The sequence below is a fragment of the Equus przewalskii genome, chromosome 29, assembly GCF_037783145.1.
Source record: "Equus przewalskii isolate Varuska chromosome 29, EquPr2, whole genome shotgun sequence".
Taxonomy (NCBI): domain Eukaryota; kingdom Metazoa; phylum Chordata; class Mammalia; order Perissodactyla; family Equidae; genus Equus; species Equus przewalskii.
In genome coordinates, this window is record NC_091859.1 from 36985587 (window position 1) to 36998144 (window position 12558).

Sequence of the window (12558 nt, forward strand, 5' to 3'; positions counted from 1 at the left end):
TCTTTTTCATCACTGGGCAGGATTCCATCGAATGGATGTACCACAGGGGTTCTCAGCCTTGGCACTGTTGACATTTGGGCCGGATAATTCTTTGCGGAGGGGCTGTCGTGTGTGTTGTAGGATGTTTAGCAGCATCTGGTCTCTACCTACTGGCGGCCAGCGCCCTGCCTCCCCAAGTTGTCACAGCGAAAAATGTCTTCAGACATGGCCACATGTCCCCTGGGGTTAGAGTCATCCCCAGTTAAAACCTGCTGCCCCACTCTCTCTCCTGTCGAGGGGCACTCTAGTTGATCCCAGGTTGGGGCTGTTAGGAGTAATACGTGCCTTTCGCAGGCTTCTGTCGGTGTTTCTCTGGGGTTTGGACCCAGGAGCAGCGTTGCTGGGCTTATGTTTTGCTTTAATAGATGCTGCCAAACAGCTTTCAGAGTGGTTGTTGCTCATAAAAATAAGTCGAATGAAGGAATGAATTAGTGAATGGATAGCGTCTTTAAAGTTCAGGGCCCGGAGCGTGGCTGACATTCAGAATGGTAGCCACTGTCACTACAGTGCGTGCTATGCAGCTTCACGTCACGCCGGGTCCTGGAACAGGGACGCACTCTGGACACCCTCGGGGCAGGAGTGAGTCCGGTTCATCTCAGTACACTGATGCACAGGCCAGGTATACAGCCGGTGCTTCACAGATGCTTGTGGCCCTAGCCTCAGGGGAGCACAGAGCTGGCCCGAGAACCTGGGTCTGGAACCTCAGGCCCCAGCCTGGGAAGGCCCAAGGCCTCAGCTCCCATCCTTGGAGCCACGGGGACCAATCGGGGAGGGACTCCGGAGCAGGTCCTGGCCCACCTTCCCTGCCTCCGTGGTCCAGGAGGATGCAGCCCCCAGCCGCTCCCTCCACTTGATTTATTTAGACAACTGAGGTGCACCTAGGAAATAGATCGGCTTTCAGATTTGACAAAAATAAAAACAAACTTGGCTGTCCCAGCCAAACCCAGCACTCCCACCCACCCTCCCAGAGCCCCCCAATTATAGAAACTGTGACTGTCAGCAGGGCCTACAGGATGGAGGGTGGTGGTTGCCATGGTAACCGCGCAGGCCTCTGGCTCTAGCTCCTGGAGAGGAAGCTGCCCCAAGGGGCCTGCCCGGACACCAGGCGCTGTCCCTTCATTCAGTCACTCTTCTCTCTGGGAAGTGGCAGGTCTGAGGGGGCCCCTGGCATGGTGGCCTCCCTGGGGACCGTGTTCCCCCAGTTCGCACCCCAGCCTTCTCAAGACTCAGCAGCAAGGACGTAGGGTGGAGTTATGGTTCCCATCAAGCTCGGCCTCTTACTGCGGCCCTTGAGGCCAGCATCCTCCCCTTGCTGGCTTCCCCTGCCACTGTCTCCCAAAGGTGGGTCCTTCCTCCCCAGCCCCTGGTGGAACATCCCCCTTCCAGACTCCACAAGGCACAGCCAGATGGGCTGATGGCTGGGCTCACCGCTGCCCCAGGACCCGTAGGGAGGAGACCTTTGGGTGAGAAGGAAAAGCACATATTCCATTGACCACATGCTGGTCCGTCGTACTCCAGGCTCTGTGCCGGGTGCCGCCGAGCATGTGGCTGAGCACATGGGATCTGGAGTCAGCAGAGGCGGGTTCAAATCCTGCTCCTGCCGCTTACCAGCTACAGGAACCCCAGGCCTGGAGCCCACTCTCGGTGACTCAGTTTCCTCATCTGTAAAACGGGGTAGCAGTAGTACCTGACAGTTTGGGGGAGCTCCGCTGAAATTCTGGGGTGACTCTCTGCCATGTCAGGCCTGAACGGACTGATTCTCTTTGAAAGGCTGTGAGTGAAGAGTCAGCATTTCTTATTTTCTTCTTGTGGTCGTATTAAGTAATCGGCACAAATGCCAGCGTGGGGTTCTCAGTCCTCTGCTGGTGAGGTGGCTTTTTTCCCCCAAAGCCAAAGACCAGGAGGCCCCGAGCCGTGTTGTGACAAAGGGCGGGCTTTCTCTGCTGCACAGCACGTGACCAGCCTGGGCCCCCGACCACGGCTGGAATGCTCTGTGTTCTGGGACCTCACGTGCCTGCTGTCAGGTTTAAATGAGATAATACGTGCTGTTTGATTACAAAGCTCCGTGGCAAACAAACACTGCAGAACACTTGAGAAACGTTCGCCCCTGTTGCCATTATTGCTGTTGTAACCCGGTGCCTGGCACACAGCAGGCACTCGATGCATGCTCATTCATTCACTGCTGGGCTCTGAGGCCCCAGTTTGGACCAAGGAAGGCGTGGGCAGAGCAGGTAGGGGTGAGACATGGACGGGGTGGGGGTGAGGTTAGGGCCTGGGCCGCAGGTGGGGGCTGGCTGGAGGTGGGGCTGAGAGGGGCTGGGGGCTCTGCAGCCCCCTGAGGACCCTGCGGTGGTTTTTCTCCCCGAGCTGAGCAGGTGTTGGGAAAGCTCTGCCTGCCGAGGAGACCGTTGATTGGATCACCATCGAGGCCTTTCCCCATCTGAGTTTCTCAAAGGTGCCCATGGCTGCCCGTCAGGGATCTAACCAGCTTCCAGTGACCGCGTGTGGCCGTGCCGAGCGGGCGGGACACATGCGGAGCCTGGACGTTTGGGGATGTGGGGTTTCGCTGTGGGTTTGTGGTTCAGCAGTGGCTCAGGGACCCCTGCAGGTGGGGAGCCTGTGGTCTGCCGGTCACTTCGCTTTGGGCTCGCTGTGGCTCATGGACAGCTCTCTGCCCCTCTGTTTCCCATCTGAGCAACGGGCGATGGGAGTAGTTGCTCTCTGGGGACCTCGGTGAGGTTGTTCTGTGACAGTCACCGCAAGAGGAGTGACAGTCTGAGCGAGGAAGCAGACAAGGTGTCATGACCTCAGATGCCAGGCAGGGGCTTTGAGCCTTGCCGTGAGAGGCAACTGGGAGCCACTGAAGATCCCCTGCGCTCTCGGAGTCGGCGCTCAGGTCCAGGAATCCCGTACTGCCCTCCTGGGGCCTCTGTCTGCCCTCAAATGGCCCCAGAATGCCAGAGCTTTGCCCAGCTGTGCCTGAGCATCCTCAAGGCTTGTGACTCATGGTGGAAACCTTAGGCGTTCGGCCAGGCTGTGGAGTCGCTCAGCCTGGAGACCTCGACTCCCTCTGACAGCCTCCTGCCCCACGCTACGGGGTCTGGTTCGACTTCAAGAGGGCTGGTGCCTTTGTTCCCCGAGCCAGTGGGGCGCTTGTCAGGAACCGCGGGCAGCGCTGCCAGCTCTGGCCTGACTTCTGAGCCTCATGGGCTCTTGGAAGGGGCCCAGGCTCTGCCATCTGGGATTTCCCCGAGCGCCTCCGGGCAGGGCTGAGACTGTCCATCTCGGAATGTCTGAAGCTGAGCAGTCTAGAGGTGAAAGCCACTCCATCTGCCCTCTCGAGGGACTGAGTGCAGCGGGCAAGCTGGACGAGCAACAGAGGCAGCCCTGGCAGTGGCTGCGGACACCACCGAGGCAGACCGTTTGGGCTCCGCGCTGACTGTGTGACCTTGGGCAAGTCCCTCCACTCTCTGGGTCTGTGTCCTAGGTCTGTGATGAGAAGGGGGGCCATGTCCCTAGGAGCCTGGCACGCAGTTGTCGTGGTTACTGCCAAGTTCATTACTGTGATACCAGCTAGACCAGGTGGGTAGGGAGCAATTCTGGAGAGGAGGCTGGACCACCACCTTGTGAGCAGGGAAAGGTGCTTCAGGGGAAGCTTCGAGAAGAGGTGAGAAACGAACTGGGTTCTGAAGGATGAGTAGGAGTTTGCCTGGTAGAGTCCATAGAGGGAAGGGAAAGTACGTGCAGAATATGCTTGGGGACAGCAAGAAGTTCAGTGCATGTCAAGGCCCGTGGGAGGAGCAAGGCCAGAGGAGTTCACTGAGGTCAGATTCTAGGCGGTCTTGGGTATCAGGTAAGGAGGGTAATGGGGAGCCATGGAAAGTTTTTGAACAGGGGAGAGGCATGGTCAGAGTTGTGGTTAATCTGGCAGGGGCAGAATAGCTTGGGGACAAGAAAAGCAGGCTGTGGCTTTGTGTGCCATCTCTGCCTTTTTCCAGCTGGTGACCTTGGGCAAATCTTGTTCCCTTCGTGTCTCAGTTTCCTCATTTGTAAGTGGGGCCTATAATAGCGCTGCGAGGATGAAACGAGGTAACACTTGTCAAGGGCTCAGAGAGGGCTGGGCATGCGGCAGGTGCCTGGTTATTGTGTGGAGCAGATTGGAGGGGCGGAGACCAGAGCTGGAGGTGAGCGGGGAGGCCATGCAGGGTCCAGGCGAGAGAGGCTGAGGACAGGCTGAGGCCTCAGAGGAGGGAAGGGGAAGTCACAGGCAGAGACAGGCCATGCGTCACAGAGGAGAGCACTGGCCTTGGAGTCCAGCAGGCCGGGTGTGAATCTAAGCTCTGGCACTTCCCAGCTGTGTGACCCAGGAGAGGCCCCTGGTTTCTCTGAGCCTCGGTTTTCCTCATCTGTAAAATAGGCCTGCTGAACTCTACTGCTCAGATCCCTGGCGAGGGAGAAGTGGGGGTGCCAGGCCTGTGGGAGACACCTGCTAAGTGCACTTTGAACTTGAAACTGGCAGGAAGGACAGAGGGAGCAGAGGAGGTGGCTGGAAGGCAAGCGAGCACGACGGGCTGGGGGGAAAGACAAGGGGGATAGGGGATGTTCGCTGGTAATTAGAACGTTTGAACTTCAAAAAAGTTAATTAACGATGAAGCTGCTGCTGGAGCGATGCTCAGGCTAGAAAGGGGCCCTGGCAGCCACTGAAATTAATTACCGGCTGTGGTGGGAGAATGGCAGTGGGGTGGGGGTGGGGGCAGGAAGGAGCAGGGCTGGGGCAAGGAGGGTCTGAGAGGGAGGTGGGAGGGAGGGTTGTCATCCAAGGTGAGCAAGGGCCAGGGACGGGACGGAGGCTGTTGCCGGGGAAACCAGGTCCGGCTCCCATCAGGCAGGAGGTGCTTAGACCTGCTGGGTGGGGTCTGGCTGAGGGTCTGGCTCGTATGGCGACATCCAAGCTTAGAACAAGGGCTTTGAAGTTGAGGGGTGAGGGTTTTCATTTGGAAATGCTTAAGAATCACTGGATGTCAGAGTGAGTGAGGCCAGTAGAGATTTATTCCTTCATTCAACAGACGTTTATTGACCTCCTACTAGATGCCTGCCACTCACAGCTCTGAATGCAAAACCCCTGTCCCCTTGGAGTGAGGTTCTAGCTGTGGACAAAGACAAGGAGCATGTCAACAAGACAGCTTCAGGGCATAAGTGCTCAGAAGGCCATAAAGCTGGGAGAGGGTGGCAGTCGGGTGGGAGAGGGTGACTGCTGCGGGAGTGGGTCAGAGAGGTTGGGTGGGGACTTCTCAGAGGAGGTGACAATGAAGCCAAAGGGTCAGAAAGCAGCCCTTGAAGGTCTTGGGAAGAGTTTTCCAGGTAGAGCGCATGGCATGTGCAAAGGCCCTGAGGTGGAGAGTGCCTGTGGTGCCTGAGGAGTGGCAGGAGGACAGTGAGGCTGGAGGGGAGTGAGCAGGGCAGAGATAGAAGGAGATGAGGCAGTGGGGAGTGGTAGGTGGGACCTTGCAGACCACAGCGAGGGCTTCGAAGTTTATACTGAGAGAGACAGGGAGCCATGGCAGGGTTTTGAGCCGGGGAGGAGGTGATCTCGCTGATGTTTTCAGCAGCTCACTGCTGCTGCAGGGAGAGTGGACCAGAGGGGCCCGAGCAGACCTGGGGGCCCAGTGAGGAGGCTCTCGTCTGCCGGTGGGGAACCTGCAGAGATTCAGAGACCTCAGAGCGGGTCCGTGCAGGGCCTGGAGCTCAAACACAGACCCCCTGGTTTACACTTTTACAGCGCAGGAGCTTCCCTCCCTGCTTCCTGGGGCTCAGTTTCTGGGGGCAGGAAGGGGGTGTGTAGGCAGTGTACCCCTCCACTGACAGAAGGAGGACCCGTGTAAGTCCAGTTTCCCCGGGGCCACCCTCTTTTCAATGAGGCACAGGTTTTTGGGGGCCCCGTGGAGCTCCGACCCCTGGTCCTCTGACTCTGGGAGGATGGGGGGGGGGGGTGGTGGGACTGGGCTTTGTCGCTGTGTTCTAAGACTTGGCAGGATTTCACCAGGAAGGAAGGGAAGGGAGAGCGTGTGGATGAGGAGAGCAGCCTGGCCGGGGGAGTGAGGGGGAGCCCATGCATCGGGTTCCACGCACGGGCCCCAGAGCCCTGCCCAAGGCTGGGGAAAGAGATGGTCTCTAGCCCCCCTGGTTGCAGGAGACGTTCTGCCTGGGCAGGCCTGATGAAGCCGAGCCCACCCCACTTGGTGCAGGGCTGGCGAAGGCCTAGGTGCTGACATTCTGGAGTCTGGAGAGGAGCTCTGACCTGGCCATAGGGGAGGAGAGGAGGACAGGGGCGTCCAGCTAATCTCAGCCACGCTGGACAGGCCCGCTGCAGGCTCCACATCCAGGCCTCCGGCAGAGATGGAGCGGGCATGGGGCAGGGGAGGGGAGAGGCGGTCAGAGAAGGGAGGCAGTGACAGTCAGAGGGAGGGGTCAGAGGCACAGAGGCAGGAAACTCCAGAGATGGCCTGCCAGCCAGGCCTCTGGGGACCTTGCCCTTCTGGGCCTGAAGGGGACTCTCAGGCTGGGGCCAGGAGGTGGGGCTGGGGGTCCTGGCAGGCTGTAGCTTGGAGTTTGGGTTCTCTGGTGGGTTTGGCGCGTGTGGCCGCACACTGTCTGTTGTGAGGTGGGTAGCCTGGCTCCACGGTCTTTGAAAACAGGCATCGACACATTCAGGGAAGGCACAGGAGGAGGGAAGAGCCGAGAGTGGGGTGTCCACCTGTGTTTGTGGTGGGTGGGGTATTACATTCCAGGGTGCACTCTGCCCACTGTGGCAGCGGCGGCCCCACTGTTTTGTCCTTAACTCTGTGTGCACGTGGTTCGAATGTGTCAGCATGCTGGTGATCCTGCTGAACTGCGTGACACTTGGCATGTACCAGCCCTGCGACGACATGGACTGCCTGTCCGAGCGCTGCAAGATCCTGCAGGTGAGGCTGGCCCGCCCCACCCCGCGCACCAGCCGTGCCTGCCGGCCCCACAATGCCCCGCCCACCCACAATGCCCGCCCTCCGGCCCTGCCCATCCGCCCCGCCCCTTCCCCCCGCCGTGCCGGTCCGCCCTGCCGTGCCCGCCACGCCGCATCCCCGCTCCTTGGCCTGCCCTGCTCAGCTGGCTGTCTTCTTCCTCACTCCCTACTGGTCTTACCCATTCTCCTTGGTGGTCCTCTCTCCCTTCCATCCCCTCCTCTCCATCTCCGGGCTTCTGCTCTTGTGCAGGCCGGCATCTTCTCCCACTAGGCACCACCCCCAGCCTCCTCCTGGTCTCCCCAACCTTAGACTCCCCGCCCCCCCCCCCCCCCCGCCACCTCGCCCATGCCGGTAGAGCACCAGTGACCTCTGCCGAAAGCCTGCCCTTGGCCCCCGAGTGCTTTTGGAATAAAGGTCAAGCTCCATAACTGGCTCTTGATACCCTAAAGGAGTGAGCCTCTGCTTGCTCTCTTGTTTTCACGTCCCGAGGTCCCAGGTGGGGGCCTGGCCTTTGTACCTGCCACCATCCCGGGTGGCACACGTGTGCCGTAGGCTGGGTGTTGGGCTCACCCCCATTTTACAGCGTGGAAACACTCAGGGCTGTTTCCCTGGGAAAGCCAGATTCCTCCCAGGGGGAGCTGCCCTCTGCCTCCCATGTTTCCACAGGACTCAGCAGTTCCCAAGCAGCCCAGGGCCTCTGGATCCCCTGGGGCTCTTGTTGGAGACCCCTGGCTGGTCCCGAACCTGCAGAGTCAGAATCTCTGGGGGCGGGGGTCTGGGGTCCCAGTGGGTCCCAAGCTCCTCAGCCAGCCCCAGGTCCCCGGGTGGAGTCAGAACTGGTTAGCCTCAGTGGGTACTAGGCTGGCTGCCCTGCTGGGTGGTGAGCTCACCGAGGCCTCCTCTCTGGGTCCCCGACCCCTAGCCTACGTCCTGCTGTCAGTAGGAACTCAGCCCCTTTTGCTGAGTTGAACTGACTGCAGCCCTCATTGATCCCGGAAAGAGCAATTCCACCCAGGTCCTGTCCTCAGGAGATATATACTCGCCTGAGCCCTAGTTAGGGACACGTTTGGGCCTCCTTTCTGAGCAGAGAAGGCAGCGCTGAGACCTGTGCCCGTGGGGGGAGGGTCAGGCCTGCTTGGAGAAAGCTCCTCCCATGGGGGCTTTGGAGTCAGGTAGACCTGAGTGTCAGTTCTGGTTCTGCCACTCACCTGCTGTGTGACCTGAGACAAGTTGCTGAGCCTTTCTGAGTCTCAGTTTCCTCATCTGTAAAATGGGACTGTTCATGGGGGTCATTGTAAGAATTAGAAGAGAGAGTGCAGGTCAAGTGTCCAGTGCCTGACAATTATTAGGGAGAGCCTCTTTGCCCCACTCCCATAAGGAACAAATAAAATGGGCTGTGTGACCTCGGGCAAGTTCATTCCCCTCTCTGGGCCTCAGTCTTCTCATCTGTGAAATGATTGCATTGGACCAGGATCTCTGAGCTTCTCTTCCTGCCTCTTCCAGGAGAAGACGTTTCCAGGTCTTTCCCAGGCCCCTCGTGTCCATGCCCACGTCCCCACCTCACACTGTAGCTCTGATCCCTGGGTCCTGCTCCGAACCTCACACTGTCCCTGCTTCTTGCCTTCCTCCTGCCCCTGCAGGTGTTTGACGACTTTATCTTCGTCTTCTTTGCCATGGAGATGGTGCTCAAGATGGTGGCCCTGGGCATTTTTGGCAAGAAGTGCTACCTTGGGGACACATGGAACCGACTGGACTTCTTCATTGTCATGGCAGGGTAGGTGGTGCCCGTCGGACGGGACTGGGCCTCTGTAATTTAACGAACCCACGGGGCTTTGGTGATAGTGAGGAAGCTGCGTGGTCATGTCTGGGGCCCTCCTGGACCCCCGGGGGGGAGGACTGATGCCCCTTCACTGAGTGGCCTGGACAGACAGACAGTCCGTCCTCCTCTCTGTGGTCACCTTGTGTCCTCCTGCACCGTCAGCTGATACTGGGTCTGTTTCCACTGACTAACTGTATGACCCTGAGAAAGCCACTTGACCTCTCTAAGCCTCAGTTTCCTCAGCTGTAAAACAGGGATAATAGTAGTCGCGTCAAAGTGAGCACCCGGGGAAAGTTAGCTCTGATTACTGTTATTGTTATTGTTATCGTTATTGACATGGAGCATAGACTCGAGCACCGACTGCAGCCTGTGGTTATTTCTACCAAGACACAAGCTCCGTCGGAAGGGCCCGGGGACAGCAGAGCCTATCTGCAGCATCTGTGCCTTATTCTTGCTTTTCTGGATCCACCAGGCTGGCGGCCCATTCACACCTTCATCCAACAACCGGGGGTGGGATGCGCTCCTGCCAAGTGTCAGTGCTGTCCTAGAGGAGGGGTCCGCAGCACAGCAAGCCCAGACGTGGGCTTTGTCCTTCCCGACTACTGTCTGGGGAGAGGCAGGCCACAGCGACCGGGGTGAAGGTGTCACGCACAGAGAGGAGGGCTCTGGGCAAAGCGTTGTGTTTTCTGAGAGCATCTCTGAGCCAGGCTGGGGACTTGGGGGCTTGGGGACTTTCCTGAGGGTGACACACAAGAGCTGAAGGTAGGTGTTAACTGTGCCCAGTATTGGGTCAATATGGCAGAAGTGAGGAGGGAGAGAAAAAGGGTGGAGGCCCGTGAGTGTGTGTGTACATGTGAGCGTGTTCGTGTGTCATTGTATGAGTGTGCGTGTATTCACGTATGTGAGTGTGTCAGCATGTGTGTGTGCTGCCATGGAGAAGGGGCAGGGAGGGTAGTCAGGCACATGGCCGAGATGGGGGTCAGCACCACCAAGTATACGCTAAATACTGCGGATGTGTTCTGAAGCGAAATGACTTGTCGGCTAGTGTTTTAAAAATGTTACACCTCTTCTAAGCATCCTTTCTACAAACGATGTTCAGCTTCACAACCACACTGTCAGCAGCTCTTCAGACCTAACTAGCAGTCACGCTGTGTTCCTTTGGTTTCTCGTGAACCATGTCACCCCTCTGTCAAGGTCTTATTCTCATTCTCGTTCTGGTTTGGCTGGAGGATATCCTGAAGTAGTCTTTATAAAGAAAAGCTGTTTGGATAGTGTCATTTTTCAGTCTTGCCTGTGCAAACATAGATTCCTCTGATCTTCATGTGTGAAGGACAGTTTTCACGTGCACTGTTCCAGAACCATCATGTTGATCCCTTGGAACCTGGCACATGGTACCGTTCAAATCTACGACACGGCACTGCGGGTGAGTCCAGTGGAGGTCTGAATCTTATTTCTTGGGAACAACCTGCTTTTTCCTTGCTGGAAGCTTGTAGGGTATTCTCCTTACTTTCAGACTTTAGACCCTTCACTAGGGCCAGACTGGGTGTAGGATCGCTCCCTGTGGGGCCTTTTGGAACTCAAGATGCGACACGTATGTTCCTTCAGGTCAGAAAGAAATTCTTTTATTTCTTCTTTGATCGTTGCCCATCCTTCTCTGCTCTCTCCTGTGATTCCCATTAAATGGATACTTCTCTCCTCTCTCTGTTCTGTACATCTTTCCTCTTTCCCCTCTCAGACTTCATCTGCAGCAGGAGAGAAGTCCTTGACTGGGTCTTCTGAGTCACTAACGACACCCCTTCCTCTGTTTACAGCCCCTGTCGGAAGCCTTCATCTCCTCTGCGTCTCGTTTATTCTCAAGATAGCTTCTCATTTATTTATTTATTTATTTATTTAGAGGAAGATTAGCCCTGAGCTAACACCTGCGGCTAATCCGCCTCTTTTTTTGCTGAGGAAGACTGGCCCTGAGCTCACATCCGTGCCCAAGTTCCTCTACTTTATATGTGGGATGCCTGCTACAGTGTGGCTTGACAAGCGGTGCATAGGTCCACGCCTGGGATCCGAACCAGCGAACCCCGGATCGTGAAAGCAGAACATGCAAACTTAACCGCTGCGCCACAGGGCCGGCCCCCCCAGGATCACTTCTTGTTCTTGAGTTTTCAGAAAAGCTTGTGCCTCTTTTTGTTTTATAGATGCAGTATTCACTCAAATCTCCTTATGGACACTCAGTGGGCTTCTTAAAAGTCCTTTCCTGATCCTGAAGTCAAAGTATAAATTCCAAAAAGCTAAAAAACAAATGACCCCCACACCAATCTTAGGAGGAAAGTGTATCACAGATTTATTCCCCTTGTGAGGGAGGAACCAGCAGAGTTAGGACAATGGGTGTTGGAGGAAGAACGCTTAGCGTCAGAGCTGCTGGATGACCTACAGGGTCAGAAAGCCATGACCTTGGGGGTTATCTTTTCTGTCAGACAGAAATCACTTACGGAAATCGACAAGTTAACATGTAATTTCACAGCAGCCAGACCTTTAATTAACAGTAAATAGTGACTCAAACAGAGGAATATTCCTCTGGATAATAATCCTTAGATGGGTCTGTTAACCCCACGATGACGTTGTGAGAAATACCGCCTTCTCTTTGCCCATTTCCAGGTTTTAGGATAATTTTTCTTAATTCCTGTTTTGGGGAAGTCATTTGTTTTGCTGGCTCCGTCACTGCCCCCTGTGAGCGTGCCGCCTGCCCTTTGGACTTGTAGAGTCTCCTCTGTTGCTTGGTGACTCCCCTCTGTCCCCTCACATTTACAGATTCAGACAGTGAAGATCTGAGCTGAGCAGAGGGAGGAGCTGGCCCGTGAGGTTTCCATTCGAAACTGTCTCTTGGTCCTTGGGGTGGGGGCGGGATGAGGTGGGGTCCGCAGGGCAGCTCCTCCTGGCGGGAGGGAGGGCTGGCCACGTGTGCAGTGGCACAGGGCCCCATGCTTGGTTTAATGCTCTGCGGTCACCATTTAAAAATTCTTAAGTTTTGAACCAGGGGCCCTGCGTTTTCTTTTAGCACTGGGCCCCCTAAATTATGTAGCTGGTCCTGGCTAGGGAGGAGACTTAGTGGAGACCCACGTGCCCAGCTCTGTGTGGGATGCTGGGGACGCAGGTGACACCGACCTGTCCCTATCTTGAAGGTCCTCCCATCCTTTGTGCCTAGGGATGGCGTGGCTGCGGAAGGCCAGATGGGAAGCCACAACCCGGGGCTCCCCAGGTCTGCTCCCACTCCAGACCCGTCCCCAGAGCTGCCTGCCCAGCCCCCGCGGTCCCACCCAGGCTTGGTGCTATAAATGTTCTGTTTCCCAAGTAACAGGCCTGACATCCCAAGGATGTCTTCTTCCTTCCTGCTCCTCCCCTTCCCAAAATTCCTGGCTCCTTCTTCAAGCGACAGAACCTCCGCGCTGGAAGGTTCCTTAGAGGTCAGAGCCTTCATCTCCACTCTAGTCAGCCCTTGCTTGCATGCTGCCACTGCGGGGAACTCACCATCTCACAAGGCAGCCAGTCCCCAGCTGGGACAGCCTAATGTGCTAGAAAGTTCTTTCTTTCACTGAGCTGACATTTGTCTTCCTGGAGCTCCTGCCTGATGGGCCCATTCACTCACAAATCAGCATTTATTGAGCACCTACTATGTGCCAGGCCTTGTGCTGGGCAGGGGGACACGAG

At 56.8% G+C, this 12558-nt stretch overlaps 1 protein-coding gene across 2 annotated transcripts in view; it reads left to right on the forward strand.

Moving 5' to 3' along the window:
- CACNA1I (calcium voltage-gated channel subunit alpha1 I) overlaps positions 1-12558 on the forward strand; it is a 115009-nt gene that overhangs the window by 24770 nt on the left and 77681 nt on the right. Inside the window, exons 3-4 of one of the 2 annotated variants that reach the window (XM_070600657.1) lie at positions 6890-7001; positions 8681-8814. In XM_070600657.1, the coding sequence (XP_070456758.1) occupies positions 6890-7001; positions 8681-8814 (246 nt within the window). Of the gene's footprint in view, positions 1-6888; positions 7002-8680; positions 8815-12558 lie in introns of both variants that reach the window. The other variant, XM_070600656.1, reaches the window with a different exon arrangement.